This window comes from Crocodylus siamensis, chromosome 2 (assembly GCF_052110815.1).
Source record: "Crocodylus siamensis isolate JL-2025a chromosome 2, ASM5211081v1, whole genome shotgun sequence".
NCBI classification, from domain to species: domain Eukaryota; kingdom Metazoa; phylum Chordata; order Crocodylia; family Crocodylidae; genus Crocodylus; species Crocodylus siamensis.
Window position 1 is genome coordinate 190,505,017 of NC_143396.1, and position 18,246 is coordinate 190,523,262.

The 18,246-nt window shown below is 41.4% G+C and overlaps 1 protein-coding gene across 1 annotated transcript in view; it reads right to left on the bottom strand.

The window, feature by feature from the left end:
* Nucleotides 1-1,168: 1,168 nt before the first annotated feature.
* The window catches only part of TMEM41B (transmembrane protein 41B), a 28,914-nt gene continuing 11,836 nt past the window's right edge, over nucleotides 1,169-18,246 (bottom strand). The window contains exons 3-7 of the mRNA XM_090032673.1: nucleotides 17,748-17,876; nucleotides 12,576-12,669; nucleotides 9,794-9,898; nucleotides 5,550-5,688; nucleotides 1,169-4,433 (exon numbers count right to left, since the gene is read on the bottom strand). Of these exons, the coding sequence (XP_089888799.1) occupies nucleotides 4,264-4,433; nucleotides 5,550-5,688; nucleotides 9,794-9,898; nucleotides 12,576-12,669; nucleotides 17,748-17,876 (637 nt within the window). The 3' untranslated portion in view covers nucleotides 1,169-4,263. The remainder of the gene's footprint in view (nucleotides 4,434-5,549; nucleotides 5,689-9,793; nucleotides 9,899-12,575; nucleotides 12,670-17,747; nucleotides 17,877-18,246) is intronic.

Here is an 18,246-nt window from a genome sequence, read left to right on the forward strand (position 1 = left end):
GTGAAGGGCTGTGCTGTGGGGCTGTGCTCCAAGAAGCCATGACAGGCTGGTCACTGTTGGGCCCCGGCTGCTGTTCTGTGCTTGGGGCAAGCCCCCTCCTGGCCACTGGCACCAGAGCAAGGTTTGCTCTATGCTAGGGCCACAGAAGCGTGGTCGGTTGCACGCAGCAGCGCCAGGGTCCTGAGTGGGCCAGTAGCTGAGTCAGCCCCTGCCAGCTGGGAGGGAGTGGGCCCCAAGCATGGAGCAGCAGCGGCTACAGTCCAGCTGGTCAAACCCTGCTGCCATGCAAGTGACCAGTGATTGAATAAGCCCCCTTTGGATGGGAGGGGCTTGCTCCAAGCAGAGAGACACTGCTTGCACGGCAGTGGGGTTTGTTGGGCCGGGCTGTAGCCACTGCTACTCTGTGCTCAGGGCCAGCTCCCTCCTGGCTAGAGGGGCCTCATTCAGCCACTGGCCCACTTGGGACCCTGGCGCTGCTGAGAGCAGCCGCCCACACCTCTGCCAGCCCCAAAGCACGGTCCCTCAGCAGAAAGGGGCTCATGCTCCCCTGAAGTATGACAGACTGCTGCCCCCAATAAGGGCCCTGCCACTTCCCGCTGCAGCGGCAGGGAGGAGGCACAGCCATGCAGAGAGGGCTATTCCTCCTTCCTCTGCTCTCCGGCAGAGGGGATACCTGGGGGCCTATTCTGGGCAGGGACTGAGGGGGGAATGCCAGGCAGACCCGGCTCTGGTCCCTGCTGGTGGCACAGGGAATGGGGAATCAAAACCCTCTCTGGGCAGACCTTCACCCCTGCCTGCCCTTGCTTGGGCTGGGAAGCTGAGGGGCATGGCCAGCTTGGCTGGGCTGCAGCAGAGCCGTGCCCAGCCCAGAGAACATGCAGGGATGCTAAGGGTCTCTGATTTAACTCAACCAGCAAGGGATCTAGGACAGACAAGGCATAAACTGGTTTCAGCCAAATCAGTTAAGTCTCATACTACATTCAACCAGGTTTATCTCAAACCAGTTTCAGCCATTTTGAAACTAGCTTATATGCACTGAACATATGTTCTGTTACAGGTTTAAATCAGTTTCTGATCACTTAAACCAGTTTATGTGTAAGGCTGTCCCTGGCCAAGAAGTCCATCTGCTGAAATTAGATCCAAAACAGACAGACACAATATTCATCTTTGTATTGCAATTAAAGTACTAATTGTGGAGTATTGTTTGTTCAAATATTAAGAATCCTCAGATGTTAGAAAACTGTGTAACAACAACAGGTTTCTTACAATAGTAAAGATGCAAACAAAATCAAACCACTTTTTATGCACTGAAGGTTAAAGTGGCACTCAGAACTGCCATTTTAGAAGACATTAACCGCTTTGTGAATTAATAAAGGAGGAGGAAAAAAGAAACATTCCATATACAACTATGTTCCAAAGTGTCAAGATAGTCTGGTATTCTTAATATAAGACCATTTTAAATTTGTATTTTTTTATTATGAAATGAAAGAGACATTTAGTAATGGTGTTGTACATATGGTTTACAAAAATTTAAAAAAAAAATAACAGATTTAACAGTTCAAAATCCCTTGTAATCGCTGACTGTGGGCTTGTCAACCTGGGAAACAAAAGGTACACTATGATATAAATTCAGAGTGCTCAAAATACTACACACTGACCATCCTTGCAAATGCCATAACAGTGTTATGTCCACATGACACAATGCAGTGCCACCCAGAAACAGCCTGAGGTAGACATCAGCATTCTTGGACCACGCAGACTGCAGTACATGGCTAAGACTGTAGTGCATGACAATACCCACAACAGCACTGCCCATACTAATTTTGGAACTGCAACCAGTATAACCACAGTAAAGCACTGACTCAGGCAAGCATTTTTGCTTCTCAGCTTGGCTGATTAAAAGCACTACACTAAAGCAGGTATTGTGCTTCTGGTTCTGGAATTAGCACAGGAAGACATAGTCAAGTAGCTCTGCAAAGAGCTGCCTTGCACCATCTACAGATGTACCCTTAAAGTACCTTTGTGTGAAGCAGTGTGCAGTGTGAGCCTCCACTTAGAAATTAATGTGGAACCAAAACTGCTCCTGGCTTTTTTTGTAGTAAATTCCCCCATGTAGAAAAGGTTAAAAGATTAACATTACAGCAATGAGCTGCTTCGCTGTTTCTGCTGGTGAGCCCAAGACCATAGAATCTGTTTTAAGTGTTAATAAGTACCTTTTTTACAATAAACGAATGCTAAGCCCCAATCTAAGTTCCCAAAACTACACTTTACAACAAAACTTGCAAATAGAGGTCAGTGGTTAGATGATGATGATAATAATAATAATAATAATAGTACTTTTAGCAAACACCACAGAAACCACTATTTGTTGTGTAGTCCAATCCAAATGAAATTTAAAAAGAGGAAGAGACGATTAGTGTATTAATTAATATATTTCCTATGCATTTACATAATACTGTAATAAAATGACAAATGAATCAATCCACATCATGTTGCAAAAGAATAGAACTGTTGAAGGTACCAGTACCTTTCACATTATCACATTTATGGAACTGGGCTCCTACATCATTAATGCTCCATGGCATGACAAGATTTTTCAGGTGAGGAGACAACACAGCACAGTTGCAGACAAGTAATTCCTCAGAAACTTGAGCACTGCAAATCATAAGCTCCAAGTCAGCAATGTACTAGAGCAGTGCCCAGCTTCAAAGCATATAAGCAAGCATGGACTTAAAATGGAACAACTTACATATGTAGCCACATGTTACTGTACCTTACTGAATAGAGGCCCTATATTCTGAGAGGCCCAATGACAATGCAACAGTCAGTGACAGTGGTAATATTCAAAAGAAGTTTATATATATGTATGTATCAGTTAGGGGATGATACGATTTGAGAAAAAAAATGAATCAAGCTAGTAGCCCATCACCAATTAAAAAAAAGGATCCTTTTTTAAGTTCAAGTACAATAAGATGTAGTATTTTCATTACATGATTCATAAATCAATACATGGCAATATATTTTAGACGAACAGAAAAAACCCTGTATTAATGTGCATACCTGATGCACTTTTTAGCCAATTGAGTTGCCATAGTGGCAAGCTGCAGCCAACTAAAGAGCGAGATTTTTTCAGTCTTCCACCAGTATACACACAAGAATTGCAAATGGCTAATGATCAGGGATCCTGGTTTTTGATTTAAACAAATCCCCAATTTTTGGTTAAAAAAAAGTATCCCCAAATCCATATTTTTCCATCATTAAAATGAAACACTCTATATATTACTGGTGTTTCATTTAAATCACTGAAAAAAGTGGATTTGGGATTATTTTTTAACCAAAAACTGGGGATTTTTTTAAATCAGAGAAAACCAGGATCCCTGCTAATAATCACTTATATTCATTCTTACTAATTTAATAACTTTATAACCATGTAGCAATTATTTTAAATCAGTAGGATAAGGCTATCATTTGGAATACTGGCAAAAATAGATATTAAAAATATGTCTAAACAAGAATTAAAAACTTCAGCATTATCAGCAAACTGTAATAAAATTCTGATCTGCCCCCATATCAAATCAACAGAAAAAGGGGGAATTACTTGACATTCCTCCGTGTGTTAATTCAGTTCATAAAGCAGATGTGTTCAAGTATTTAAAAAGAAAAATAAACACAAAGAAAAAAGAAACGGAATGAAAAAATCTCAGCTTCTTCTGGTTTACATCACTTGAGTTTCAAGTACTTCTTATAGAAAAATCTTTTATTTTATGAGCAAGTATTATTTACATTACATTATTCTGCAACCATGAAAGACAAGAGAATAAAAAGGAGAGGTGGGTGTGAAAAATAAGTGCAACCAGACCAAATCACATGCAAGTCTGTATCAGCATTGAGAATGCTACAAAATTAGACTGACTGCTTAGATTTACATTTTTTGCGAGTTTAGAAACCAGCATCTGTAGGTTACATTTCCATCTGAAACTTTCCACCCCATATATAAACCAGAGCAAAAAGTTAAATCTTCTGGGTGTTCAGTTCCCTCTTCTTGTCTCCAAAAAGAGTACAACACTGATGATTTGGACTACAAAACTATATACAGAATATTTCTGAACATAGTTCCTTTAATTTCAGGCAACAAAGTGTGCTTATTTACAGAAGTAAGGATATTTTTATCCATTACAAGTCTCCCATAGAAAAGTGAGCGTACAAATATCAGAAGTGCTGATCCTGAGATGAAGCATGGGAAAGTCAGATCCAGTGTGATTCTTATTCAAACTTTTGTTTAAGTTTCTGCTGGAAGATAGCTGGCAGAATTGAGAGAATAGCTAAAATCATGAGAACAAACACAGAGTTCCAGGAAACAGCTTCCCCTGCTGTTGTAAGCTGGTATAATGTTGTTCCTGCTTTAATTGCTACAAAAGATGGTGGTGCAACACCTACACATACAGAAACAACAGAACCAGTTAAACAGACTATCATTTTCTTTGAGAAATCGTTTGAAATCATTTTCTTTGAGACAAGCAAATGCTCTTTGTCTTAGCTTTTGACACTGGTAAACAAATTCTAACAAATTCATAATAAACCACTGCTCCCCAGCACCCAAACTTCATACTTTTATCTGAACAGGCAGAGTATGAGTATGTCGTCTTCCCTTCGTGTGTGTTATTTTGACTTTTTTAGCTGACATAAAAAAGTCCCCTCCCCCCCAACAGTAAGCATCATAGACTAGACCAAAATGAAGTGAGCTTAGTGCAGTCATTTTTTCCTAATGATAAGCTTGGCTTTGTTAGTTATTTTAATTTAATTATGAAACCAAATAATGCAGACTATTTGTAAGCAAACAAACAAACAAACAAAAAATCAACCACCTAGAAAGGAGATGGTAAAAAGAACATAGACTAAGTTTCAGTTTCAGATCTGGTATCCCTACAAAGTCATACAGCAACTTTTGAAGGATTATCATTATGCCAATATATATTGTAATATGTTGAAACACAGGGACAAAGCTCAGTAAGCTACCCTCACACTTGAGATTTAATTTTGGAATCGTGTAATGTATTACAAGAGAGTGAAACTCTAAATTTGCAATACTAGACCCTTAGCAAATACTACTTCTTTCTGATTTCTGCTTGTAAATTATTAGGACAGAGTAAATCATAGAGGCTCAAAGATAATATATTTTACTTCCCAGTACATTTAATAAAAAGAGAAAAGTGAGCATACAAATATCAGAAGTGCTGATCCTAAGAAGTGCTTTTGCCCCTGCATTTCCCAGTGGGCAAGGAACACCCCATAAGTTTTCTGCATTGAGACAAATGCAAGAAAAAGTAGGAGTTCACTCTCCCCACAGCTACCTAGAGTGCCATTAAATTCAGAGAGCTTTGGAGGAGTGCCTTGAGTCTTAAAAGAAAAGGTTGAGAACCACTGGCATACAGGAAAGAAGAGTCATGTAATCTCTCAACTGTCCAGCAGATAGCGAACTAAATTATGTGAAATCCAACCAATAGTCCCCTCCTCTTAAAAAAATTGAACTTATTAACAAAAATTCTTACCTAGAAAAGTACCAATGAAGAATACCTTCAATGGTACATTTATTACAGGAGATGTTATATTGATAAACCAATTAGGAAGGAAAGGCGTTATTCTCAAAAATATTATATAGTTTATGAGGTGTTCTCTATGTCGTTCAACCTGCCACAAAAAAACCAAAAATGAATTCAACAAAATTCCTGCCTTGGAAATACATTACACATACACATTAATAAACATTTTTCATTCAATCATAATGAACCGTACTGAAGAAAAAGCTGATAAAAGAGTCCTAAACAAAAATATTCAACCAAGCTTTGTGTCTGGAGCTAGTAAGTGCAGAGAGGCAGTAACAGCTTTTAAGATCTATTGCTGAAGCTAGTTTGGAAATCCAGAATTTTTTGTAATGAAATCAAAATCTCATCATTATATTATGCTTGCTTGGTGACACAAGTAATTCTTTAGAAAGGAAAAATGACTGTTTAGTACAGCAACAACTTTTGGATTCTGTATATCTCCATAACCTTATATAAAAATAGATGATATAAAAGTTTAGTAGATCCAAACACTTACTCTTATATTTTCGAATACTTACTACTCAAGACATTCTTCTATAACACGGGTGGCCAACCTGAGGTGCACATGCCACAAGTGCCACAGGCAGCCTGTGTGCATGGCATAAAGCAGAGCAGTGGATTGGGTGGGAAAAGGGGATTGGAGTGGTGCTAGGACAGGGTACAGGGTTCATTTATCTGCCAAAAGCCTCCCCACCCCTCTAATACAATGCATTTACACAGCATGCATAGACATTGTGGCTGTGTAAAGAATATTGCTGTGGGAAGACTAGAGTTTACTTTTACCAATGGATGCATTAAAAACGTGGCCTTGTTTACACAAGGGTATTAGGTAGTTTTTAAAAACACATACCTTTTTTTACCCTAGTGAAGCTCTAAATTGCACCACTGTTTTGTCTCATCCAAATGTCTAGAACCAAAACGTATAAGAACATGGACATACAATATACTATGGAGATAAAGGTGCATGGGCCTTTACCATGCACCATCTGTTAACCACCTTACGTGCAAACTTTTACTGTGCAGTAAGTGGAAGCTAACTCACAACAGCTTAGTGGGCAACAGCAGATACTTCGGTCATCTTTACCAAAGAAAAGATAACACAAGAAAAACCACAACCCCTTTCACTGTGTGCTAAATCATTTGTAAAATCCATGCCTAAATAAATGCACAAGAGCCCATCTAATCTAGGAAACAGCTCCTCAGTAGGTTTATAATGTTGTCTTGGGCTGTTCACCACCACAGATTCACGGGTGAAAAAGGTCTTTCCATTTATACACTGAATACAGCATATATGGAAAGTGTTTAAAACAATCTAGGTTCCATCCACACTGCATAACACTTCTATCTGTAGCCATGTTGTGGGAATTATGGAATTACTCTACTGTAATTAAATTCCAGCCTGATTTATTAAAATACATGGAACTGAAGACTACATCTAGACAAGTTTTGACAACAGCTCATATATATTCAGATGAATTTTGCCTGGCTAACGAGGAACAGGTTTAAAGATTTAAAAAATTAATCATAAATCCAGAACAAAGTTTGAAAAATATTTTTTCTTTTCCTGCACCCACCAGGAACACTGTTCTTAAAATGTGCATGAGGCTCGAAAAGTAATATACACCATGGTTCTATACATTATTTTCTCCTTCAAAATTCATTCAAGAGGTTGTTTCCCAACAGCAACATAAGAAACTTTAAAAAAAAATGCTTAGTCTATTACAGGGGCGGGCAATTATTTCAGGCGGAGGATCACTTACCCATTTTTGGCAAGCTGTCGAGGGCCACATGGGTAGCCCCACCCCTTGACAGGTGCCCCACCCCCTGGTCACCATCTTGGGACCAAAGTTCCAATGTCTTGGAATTAACGTCTCAGGGCCAGCACCTGTGGGGCCCAGAGTGGGGCACAGGCTGGCAAGGATCTGTGGACCCTAGCCACCCTTACCTGAGGTTCCCATGCTGAGGCAGCCACATGGTCCCAGGGCCAGGCAGGCCCTGCTGTTGCGGGAGCCTGCCGGGCTTCCCCTGAGTCCTACTGGCCCTGGTTTCTGTCATTTCTGACAGGAACCAAGGACAGATCAATATTAATTTTCTAAAACGTTTAGGTGCCCCGCATGCCCACCCCTGGTCTATTACCATTGCTGTCTGCTACACAATTAAAAATGGCAGATTTCTTTTTTTTAATTTCCTTTTGTGATGGTATTTAAATACCATTGTGAAAGCGACACACTTATTTGTATTGGGTGCAGCTGCTCAGTTTTGAAATTTATTTTCCACCTCTATCCCAACTGCATCAATTTACCTCTAAACAAGTAAACATCCTTGTTCATAAGTAATACTGTACTGAAGTAGTCTCACTTCTTTTGAAAGAGACTTCTCTAAAAAGCAGGTATTATTCAATGTTAGTGAGAGAATCATCATGTATTAGATTGATTACCCCATACATTTCTATTTTCCTCCATCTACATTGTACACTGTGGGTGCATCCATACGAGCATGCACGTGCCTCTTACAGCATCTCAAACCCCTTTGAGATGCTGCAAGAGGCATGTGTAGGAACAAAAAAAATGTTGCCCGTACTGCAAATCTGCAGCGTGGAAGCAAAATTAGACCTCTGGTCAAACAATACCCTGGGGGGAAAAAACCGGGGGAGGGCACAATCCTGGACCATGCCCTGAGGCAACCAGAGGCTTGGTCTTCCACAGAGCTGCTCTGGGAGCCAACCAGAGTGTCTCTGTGGTTGGCCCTTTCCCCACTGCTGAAACACAATGCCTGCCCATGCGGGACTGGCAGCAGTGCAGGCTGCAGGGGCCTGGACCTGGCTTCATGCCAGGTAAGTAGGGGGTTGGGGGGGCTGGAGGCGGGGGAGGCCCCACCCAGCCCCCATTCATTCCCCTCATCCCTTGTTCATTCCCTTCAACCCCCTCATTTGTTCCCCCACCACACACACACACACACACACACTTACGGGCAGTAGCAGCAGCCTCTAAGGCTGGAGTTGAGCAGGGGGCTGGAGACAAGCAGGGGAACGAGCAGGGGGGCTGAAGAAAAGGCCCTGGAGATGAGCTGGAGACTTCCGCTGCTGTCTTCAGGCTCCTGCTTGTTCTCCTGCTCTCTCCAGCCTCCAGAGGCTGGAGATGAGCAGGGGACTAGAGACCAGTGGTGGGGTGGAAGAGAGCTGTAGCCCATGGCGGGGCTGGGACCCTGCAGGCAGGATAGCCTATGTGCTGTGTGGAGGTCAGGGGACCCACCCCTCCTAAGCAGCCACCACACCCAGTCCCCCCACACCTACCCACACACTGACTTGCATCCCCCTACCCCGCTTCCCACCTACTCCTGGCAAACCCCACATCCCCCCATCACACATCTACCATGTGATAAGGAAACCAAAAGTAAACATTAAAACATATAGATATTTGGGATTTATTTTATTCTGATGCTAGAGACACTGATAGGCTTCTAGGTTGCTTTAACATTGTAAATATAACAATAAAACATTGCCCATCTGATCAATCTCTCTCTCTCTCTTTTGTTCTAATTATGGAAGAATGTGGATTTTGGGGTTTTTTAAGTGAATTTGGGATGCTGCTTCTGCAGTCTGACACAAGGAGTCAGTGTCCCCAGATACCAAGTGGCTGGGCCTCAGAAGCTTCTGATGACAAGCAGCCCTGAGCTGCTGGCTAGGTCAGGTTTTTAAACTGCTGGGGCCAGCACAGGTGCTGGCCCCAGGCTCTAGCTCCCCCTGGCTGCAGATCCAGGAGGAGCTAGGCAGGGTTATTTTGCTCCAAGTGGCACAATTTGCTCCACAACAAAGTGCATGTCTGGGCATGCATGCTGAGGCAAAAAGCCCCAGCTCAAATTTGCACCACTTCTGTTTAAACTGCTGTAAGCACACGTGCTTGCATGTGTGGACACACCCTGTGGGTACATCTATACAAGATGTTTAATGCAAATTAGACTGATTCTATTGCACATTAACACGGCTGGCAAACACCAAGTTAATGTGCAGCAACTTTAGTCCAATGCATCACACAAAAATCATTCATCTGCGGTAATGGGGAGTAGCATCAATTACAGAGCAAAAGTCAGTATCTGTTATTACAGGTACTAAACTTAATGTGCTGTAATTAAAGCACATTAATGAACGTGTAGACACACATTGTGTACCTGCATGTACAAAAACAACTTACCTGCTCGGACCATTTCACTGCCTTTTCTGTTAGATATCTATATACAACTGGTCGTCCCACTAAATAGGAAAGCATATAACAAAAAGAGGCTCCAAGTCCAGAACACTGCAAATAAAAAGAAAGTAAATGGATTAATTTGTATAACTGTCTCATATATCCACCAATTATTCTATCAGTATAGAACCTGGAGGCACTGATGCAGTTCTACAGCATTCGCTTTTGGTTATCGGAGCTAGCTACTCCTAAATATATACAGCAGTAACTGTTAGTGTGTATTATTTTCTGTAAGAAAAAGGAAAATGGCTCATCTATTCTTAATTTTGTTTATCCATGTTGGCATTCAAGATAACATGGCAAGATTACTTTGTTTAAAAACACAAATGCAAATACAAATACTTGCCACTAATCAGTTTAGCAAGGTTTACTATTAACCTTGCAAATAGGGAATAAACAACTGCTCTCAAAAGGTCTAAATTAGATTCAGACTTCATAAATGCAAGCAAGCTGAGAAAGTATGGATTGGATGAATGGACTGTGAGGTGGACAGAAAACTGGCTGGATTGTAGGGCTCAGCGGGTAGTGATTGATGGCTTGAGGTCTAGATAGCAGCCAGTTTCAAGTGGAGTGCCCCAGGGGTCTGTCCTGGGGCCAGTTTTATTCAGTATCTTAACTAACAATCTGGAAGATGGGATGGACTGCACCCAAAGCAAGTTCCCAGATGACACCAACCTGGGTGGGGTCAAATAGATACACTAGAAAACAGGACTAGGATTCAGAATGATCTAGACAAATTGGAGGATTGGACCAAAAGAAATCTCATTAGGTTCAGCAAGGACAAGTACAAAGGAAGGAACAATCCCATGCACTTTTACAGGTTTGGGATCAACTGGATAAGCAACAGCTCTGCAGAAAAAGACGTGGGGGTTACAGTGGACAATAAGCTGGATACGAGTCAACAGTGTGCCCTTGTTAGCCGAGAAGGCTACCAGCATACTGGGCTGCGCTAGTAGGAGCATTGCCAGCAGACAGAGAGAAGTAATTATTCTCTTCTATTCTGCACTGGTGAGGCCAGTATGGTGTCCAGTTTTGGGCTCCCCACTACAGAAAGAACGTGGACAAGTTGGAGAGAGTCCAGCAGAGAGTAACAAAAATAAAATATATTTATATGATATAAAACTAAGATCAAGTGCTTAATATACATAATTATACATTTTCTCTGCTTATCAAGTCTTAGTGTGATACTTGTTACTACACATTATCTGCCAGTGTCCATTGAGACCAGCCTGACCCGCGCTGGCAGCACGCGTGGCAGATGAGGGCAGGGGGCTGCTCTGGAGCCAATGGGAACTTGGGATGGGGGCAGCTTGCTCCAGATCCAGGGCAGTAGCCTGCATGCTCTGGGCAGGGGCACGCAGGCAGGGGATCATGGCTCTGCCCCTGCTCCAGACTAGGCTGTCACCACTGCAAGGAGCTGGCGCAGAGCTGCAATCCCCTGCCTGCGCGCCCCTGCCTGGAACATGCAGGCTACTGTCCTGGCTCCGGAGCAAGCTGCCCCCATCCTAAGTTCCCAGCGGCTCCAGAGCAGCCCCCTGCCCTGCCCTTGCACACAGGCTGTCAACCCAGCTCAGACTAGTCTCCATGACAACCCCAGCCTAAATGTTCCTGCAAAGCTGGGGTCTCCATGGAGACTGGCCCAAGCCATGAGGGCAGAGCTGCTGGGAAATGGAGGCCAGCTGGACTGGCCATTTTGACCACCCCTGTTTTATGCCTAACTTTAGCTTGAAAAAAAAAAAAAGAGATGGGGGACTGAGATCGACTGTCAGAGGCTCCATGATCAACCAGTCAATCACAATCTGATGGTTTGTGACTACTGAGCTAGACTGTTTTCAGTGGTGACAAAACAAGGAGCAATGGTCCCAAGTTGCAGCAAGGGAGATTTAGGTTGGATATTAGGAAAAACCTCTTTCACTAGGAGGGTGGTGAAGCACTGTAGCGGGTTACCTAGAGAGGTTGTGGAATCTCCATCCTTGGAGGTTTTTAAGGCCCAGCTGGACAAAGCTGTGGCTAGGATCACCTAGTTAGGGATGGTCCTGCTTTGAGCAGGGGGTTGGACTAGATCCTGAGGTCCTTTCCAACCCTAATTTTCTATGATTCTATGAAATAGGAAAACCTCAAGAGTCCTCTGTATCTACACAACTATCTCTGGATTTCATCCCCAATTTGGGGAGGGGGAAGAGAGAAGTTATTTCTTCTATGTAAATACATGAAGCTCATCATGACTGTTAGCCTTTCGTTCTATCCTTTGGAGCCTGATGGTCAGCTTAAAAATATAAAATCCAGTTTAAAAAAAAAAAAAGCAGCACAGCAGTGTTAACTGAAATGAAAGGGACCTCTAGAATAATTCCATAATTCCCCTCATAGCAAAAATGAAGTTCCAAGTCTTTTAATGTGAATTTGATAATGAACTCTGTGGTCAAAACTGTTGGGCTCGGTCAACATCCACAACGGAAACAGAATGTGGTAACTACTTGATACTCAACAACTCCCTTTAAAATATTCAGCCAGACTCTCTCATTGGTAGCCCCACAGAAGTCAATGATAAAATTTCCACTCAGAATGTACTAGCATCTGACACTGAATTATACAACTTGCAGACAACTGCATTCTCAGGGACTATCACAGATGCTTGCTCCTACACCACAAAGCAACCAAATGGCAGCCTGTTTGAAAGGTTGAGGGGAAAAGAAGAACAAGTACTCTCAAAAAAATTATCCATACTTACCAAACAGACAAGAAATAAGGCTAATGGGAATGGATAAAGAAACCCTGACAGGATACTGAGAAATATAGACCCAGGAATAGCAAATGTTTGTAAGCTGGATGTTTCTTAGTTAAGGATAAAAGCTCCACACTACTTAGAAAGCTACCAACCTCTTAATTAAAAAAAAAAATCAATAATAAAAAGTTCATAACGTCAATACTAGAAATTTACAAAAGTAGCTTACAATATTTAATGCAGGTAGCTTGGGAACCTGTGTTCAGACTTTAGCTAAGGAAATTTGCACCAAGTTAAACTAAGTCACATTTCTACAAACCCACAATTCACATTTAAAAGCTAAAATAAGTGTTTTCTTCTCCCACACTCCCACCACATGTGGTTTAGTGTTCATCTAAAGATGATGGCTAATGGAACATATCTGATACCATGAGAGCTGGAATAATCAACCTTCACCTTTAGGATAAAGATACCACAGCAGCTCCAAATCTCTTATTTTTAAGGCCAGAAGGAAACATTATGATAATGTACCTTGGGGGATCATCTTATATTCAGGGTCTTATCTTATGTTCAACAAATATGGTAATTCTGAAACTTCCAAATGAAACAAGGCTTTTGAAATGACCTTTCTTGCAAGAGTCTATTACAGATGGGTGTAATGGGGTGCACCTGTAGGAAAGGCTACAGCACCCCCTGGTGGTCACATTATACCCATCTTCCTATTCCAGCTCCCTAATTTGGCTTCACCATCTCACTCGCCATGCCTTGAAGTTTAACTTAATGTATATTTTAGGAAGCTATCTCCAGAGAACCCAAGTTTAGCCTTTGATGCCTTGCTCTACCAAAGTCATCATCAGGTTGCCAGTCCACCCAATCCTCATACCCTAGCTTGAGCAGGGGTTCTTCTTTCCCTCTGCCTTCTCACATTGGGCCCCTTTTGGGCTTCAGTCTCTCTCCCCAAGCATTAGCTCTTCACAGTCCACTAGGCCTTTGCAGATCTCTACCTGGACTTTAGCCCTTCATAATGTGAAGTGCCTCCCAAGCACCCCACCTACCCAGGCTCTAACATTCCTGGCCTTAGCCTGTCTCCTGGCCTTGTATAGGCTTTGACCCCTTCCAGGCTTCACCTCTCTCCCCCCAGGCTTTAGCCCCTCACAGCTCACCAGGTCCTGGACCCTCTTAGGGCTCTATCTCGGCTTTAGCCCCACATGACACAGAGTGCTTCCCAGGTACTCCACCCATGGCGTCTTCCCCTTTAAGCCACCCCAAAACTCACAGCCTAACACACACACAAACAGAAACAAAAACAAAATATATAACTTAGCTCTAGTATGCTACTCCTGCAGAGCTCCCTCTGTTGTGAGGTTCTGGGCCAGTCTGATCTCTTATCCCCCTGCCTGGGCTTTTGTGGCCCTTGACTTCTTCCCTTCCAGCCACCTGATCTGGCTCTATAGAAAATTAGGTGCTGCCAACTATCCAAATCAGCAATAAGGTCTCTCAATCTCTCAAATTCCCCCAGCCTGCTTTCTGTAACACTGCCCTTTCTTCCTTCCAATAGCAGGGGTAAGGGTCCCCTGCTAGAATGGGTAAAAGTAGATCTGGATGAAACAGTCATGTACAATGACATCTAGTACCAATTTACTGATGATAATCATAGCCCCAAACCCAGAAGAAGGGGCAAACTAACTTCTGAAGTTACCAAAAGTTCTAGATTGGTTCGTGGCACTTCTATCAAATGTTCTGAAAGGGTTCCAGGTTTGTAGCCAAAAGTCTCCTCCTGAAATATCAGGACTTCTTTTGTTGAAAGCACACCTGTCATCAAGCCTGGAATCAGAAAAGAGCTCTTGCTTTATAGGGGCCAATAGTTGCATGACTTAAAACAAAACTAGGATGTGGATTGTTAGATAAAGCACTCTACTCCCTTAAGTAGCTCAATGAACTTCTGAGGACTTCTCTGCATTTGAAGTGCAGTTCTGCTCTGTGTGTCAACTAAGTGTAAGTATCTGAAAACAAGGAGACCCATGTCAGTGCCAGGAAGGGTCATTGATGTAGAACCTGGTGTCTGATGCATCCATATATAAGGTAGTTCTTGTGATCATTTGGGCCCTCTTAATGATCTCTAAGTGCCTTTCCATACTCCTGTGGGACCACACTCCAACATGCAAAAAAGCTGTTTTGAAAGTGGGGATACAGAGCTGTATTTAAGTGGAAAAACAGGCCTTGGTCCCCAACCTATCCAGTTTCTTAGAGGCTCCCTTTTTAAGGTGCCCTTAATGGACCTGGAATTTTACTGACAACAAATGACTTGATTCAAATGGCCCTGAAACAATTGATGCCCTTCCGAAACAATTAGTACCCACTTTCAATCCGCTTAATGAGGGAGAAATAACAGATGGGGTTTGTCAAGAGTCTCTTTACTGGCTCAAGTATGTCCCCATTGACAGGAATCACAATCCTGGCTATGACTGAAGAAGTTATGCTGTCAAAGAGCTTATGGGAACTGTTGCAAAGTCTTTAGGGTCTTTGCAGAATGCCGGAAGGAAAATGCACAGCTTTGATGGACAATACTATTCAAAGGCATAAAACTTGCAATATTGCATTGTATGCAACACAAAAAGGGACTATATACTGACAAACTTAAAGGAGGAGGAAGAAGAACAGGGGGCAGGAACAGCACTGATGAATGCAGCAATATGGTAATGAATAAAATAAAAGGTTAGAAGTTTAGTCACTACAGAGTCCTCTCTCATTCTCAATGCAAGCATTCCACTGACTCTAGGGAAACACCTACCAAGTTATTATGGTAAATATGTAGTTCTGAATTTATGCTGCAGCCCAGACCATAAACATGGAATTCAGCTATTTTCTCTTAATGGGTCTGGCAGTGTCAGACTAGGTGAACTCCTTTCAGAGCCCACAAATGCTATGAATTTCAAAAGAATTGTTATTTGCTAAAGAAATAATTACTACCTTATCAGGGCCAAGGACTCCATCTACAACAAGTAATCCAAAATAAAATAAGTTCTTCTCTAATATTTACCTTAAAAGATTCCTCTGAAGGAAGTTTGCTCAGTTTATAAGTAGAAAGAGATTGTGCAACAACATGCCCACACACACACACACACACACACACACACTATTAGGCTGTTATTTAGAAGTCAAGTTCTTTTTGGTTTGCATATAGTCAGTAATTAAATTCCAATTGCAAATATTTTAAGCAACTTGCTGAAAGAGAATCTAGTTCTGACATTATAAAAATTAACAGTACTGTGGTATCAGGAAAAAAGTTGACTAAACACACAAAAGTATTCTTTGAGTAAAAAACTGTAATATTTATATTCACTTTTTAATCATATTTGCATATTAATACAAGTTTCTGGGCAATATCAATATTTTTAGGAAAGCAAAGATGTAGTTTTCTGCAGGATGAGGTAACAGATTATTGGCCTTATGACTTTTGAGGTGAACATCGTCTAAAGGGCAAGTTTAAGTAATATGTTTTACTTTTTTCATTCATTAGCAAGAGAACTTTAAAAATGATTAAATATTAGAACTGTACAAGTGCCATTCTCAAGTTATCTTAAGTGGGACCAATTAGACTATGATCAGGTTAAACAGTAACAATTGTACAACTGCTTTGCAAGCACATTTCAAGGGTTAGAGATTAACGTCACTGCATGCATGTAAACTGAGCCAAGTCTGTAACTAAAGTGAAACATACAGCTATTAGAAAAGCAGATGTCGTGACCTTTTTAAGTAAATAGCTGATTTCACAGACATTAGGGCTGGAAGAGACCTTGTAGGATTTTGGGGTCCAGCCCCCTGCTCAAGGGGCAGGAAGTCAGCTAGGGTCAAAGGAGCCCAGGAAAATAGGCATTCAAATGTTTCTTGAAAGTATCCAGAGTAGATGCTTGCAGGATCTCTGGGGGAAGTCTATTCCAGGCCATGGTGGCTCAGACAATGAAGAAGTTTTTCCTTATGTCCAGCCTAAAACGGTCTTGCAGGAGTTCATGACCATTGGTCCTTATCTTCCCTTGGGGTGCTCTAGTGAACAAGTGCTCCCCCAGATCCTGATGCACACCCCTTATGTACTTATAGGCTGCCACCAAGTGACCCCTGAGCCTACGCTTCTCCAGGCTAAAGAGTCTTATGCTAAAGTAGGCCCATGATAGTAGTCTAATACTTGACAGTATACTTTTTACATTTGAAATTTCATTTTTGTACAGTATCTCTTAAGAAAATTATTGGTGAGCATACTTTTCTGAAGCAGCATCAGAAATAAGACAATTCTGAAAAGAACATTCAGTAGCTCAGTTCTGAGTTACTGAAAGCTTGTGTTAAAGCATATAGCAGACCTCCTATACCATCATCTTTTAAAAATAAACTAGAATTCTACTACCACCACCAACTAATATATTGCAAAACTAAATAACACAAAAGACAGGAAAACTACAGCTTCAGATAACAAGTAGATAAAAATATAACTCCACTTAAGTTCTCTCTTTCATATGTGATAATATCTTTCTATAAATTACTTCATTTACTTAAAAGTATACATCAGAGAAATTAAGGCTTGAAAATATTTCCCTGGGAATTTCTAGGCCCCATATACAAATATTATGGAAAGTGTAAATTCTCCAGTTCTTCTTACAATAGTTCTAACATACTTGCAGCTGAATGTTTCAGGAATAAAGGACACTACTTGAATTAAATTTTTCTCTTAAGATATCCTTCAAAATCCAGAAAAAATACTTAAAATGCTCAGAGCAAGTAATTCATTTGCAGCTACTTGCAAAAATGTTCTAGAAAAACAGATAATTTTAAGTGACTAATATTACATACAAAGAGCCTTTTCCAATTCAGTCATTGTCAGGACAGTAGGCATAAAATGAAGCCTTCCAGCTCCATTAGTACTACACATGTGCAAAATGCATTTTCCTTCTGACAGTCTCAATAATTCTGACAGTCAGAAAACACACTGAAATTTAGATGAAAACACTGCCATTTACTTCAGAAGTCAATGACCTTGTCATGTCAATATGTAGGCCAAAGACATCCAAACACTTGCACTTTAACCTTCATCCTTTAAGCACCAAACATATCTTCACAAACCTCTTAAATCTTTCTGAGGAAAATCCCATTAACTCACAATTTTTCACATCAGCAAGAAAAGGATACAAAACATATGTGGCAAAATAAGCCACTAATACTTGGACATAAAAGGTGTCCTTGTATTTTGATAGGACTTTTCCTAAGGCCTTTGCATCATCCATGTCTCTGGGAACTTTTATACATTCTCTTTCTTCTCTAAAGAAAAACAGAAAGCCAGGAATTAAGATGAATAATCAAGAAATGCAATAACAAAGCCTATTTGCTCCAACATAAAGCAATACTAAATCAATGAACTCCTCTTAGCAAAGCAATGTAATTGCTGTTGAGGAAAACTTCCCAGATACAGGAGGCATCTATAATGCTTTAGCGCTACAAAACGTGTTGGCAATCCTATTTAACATCCAGAAGGCAGGCAGAAGTGCCACAATCAGTAGAAACCATAACTGTTCAGACAAAATGTTATGACAGAAGAACTGTAGATAATATTGGGATGGGGGGGATGGAGCAGAGGCGGAAGGAGGTAGAGCACGATGTATTATATTCTAAATGCGATTTGGGAGGGGGC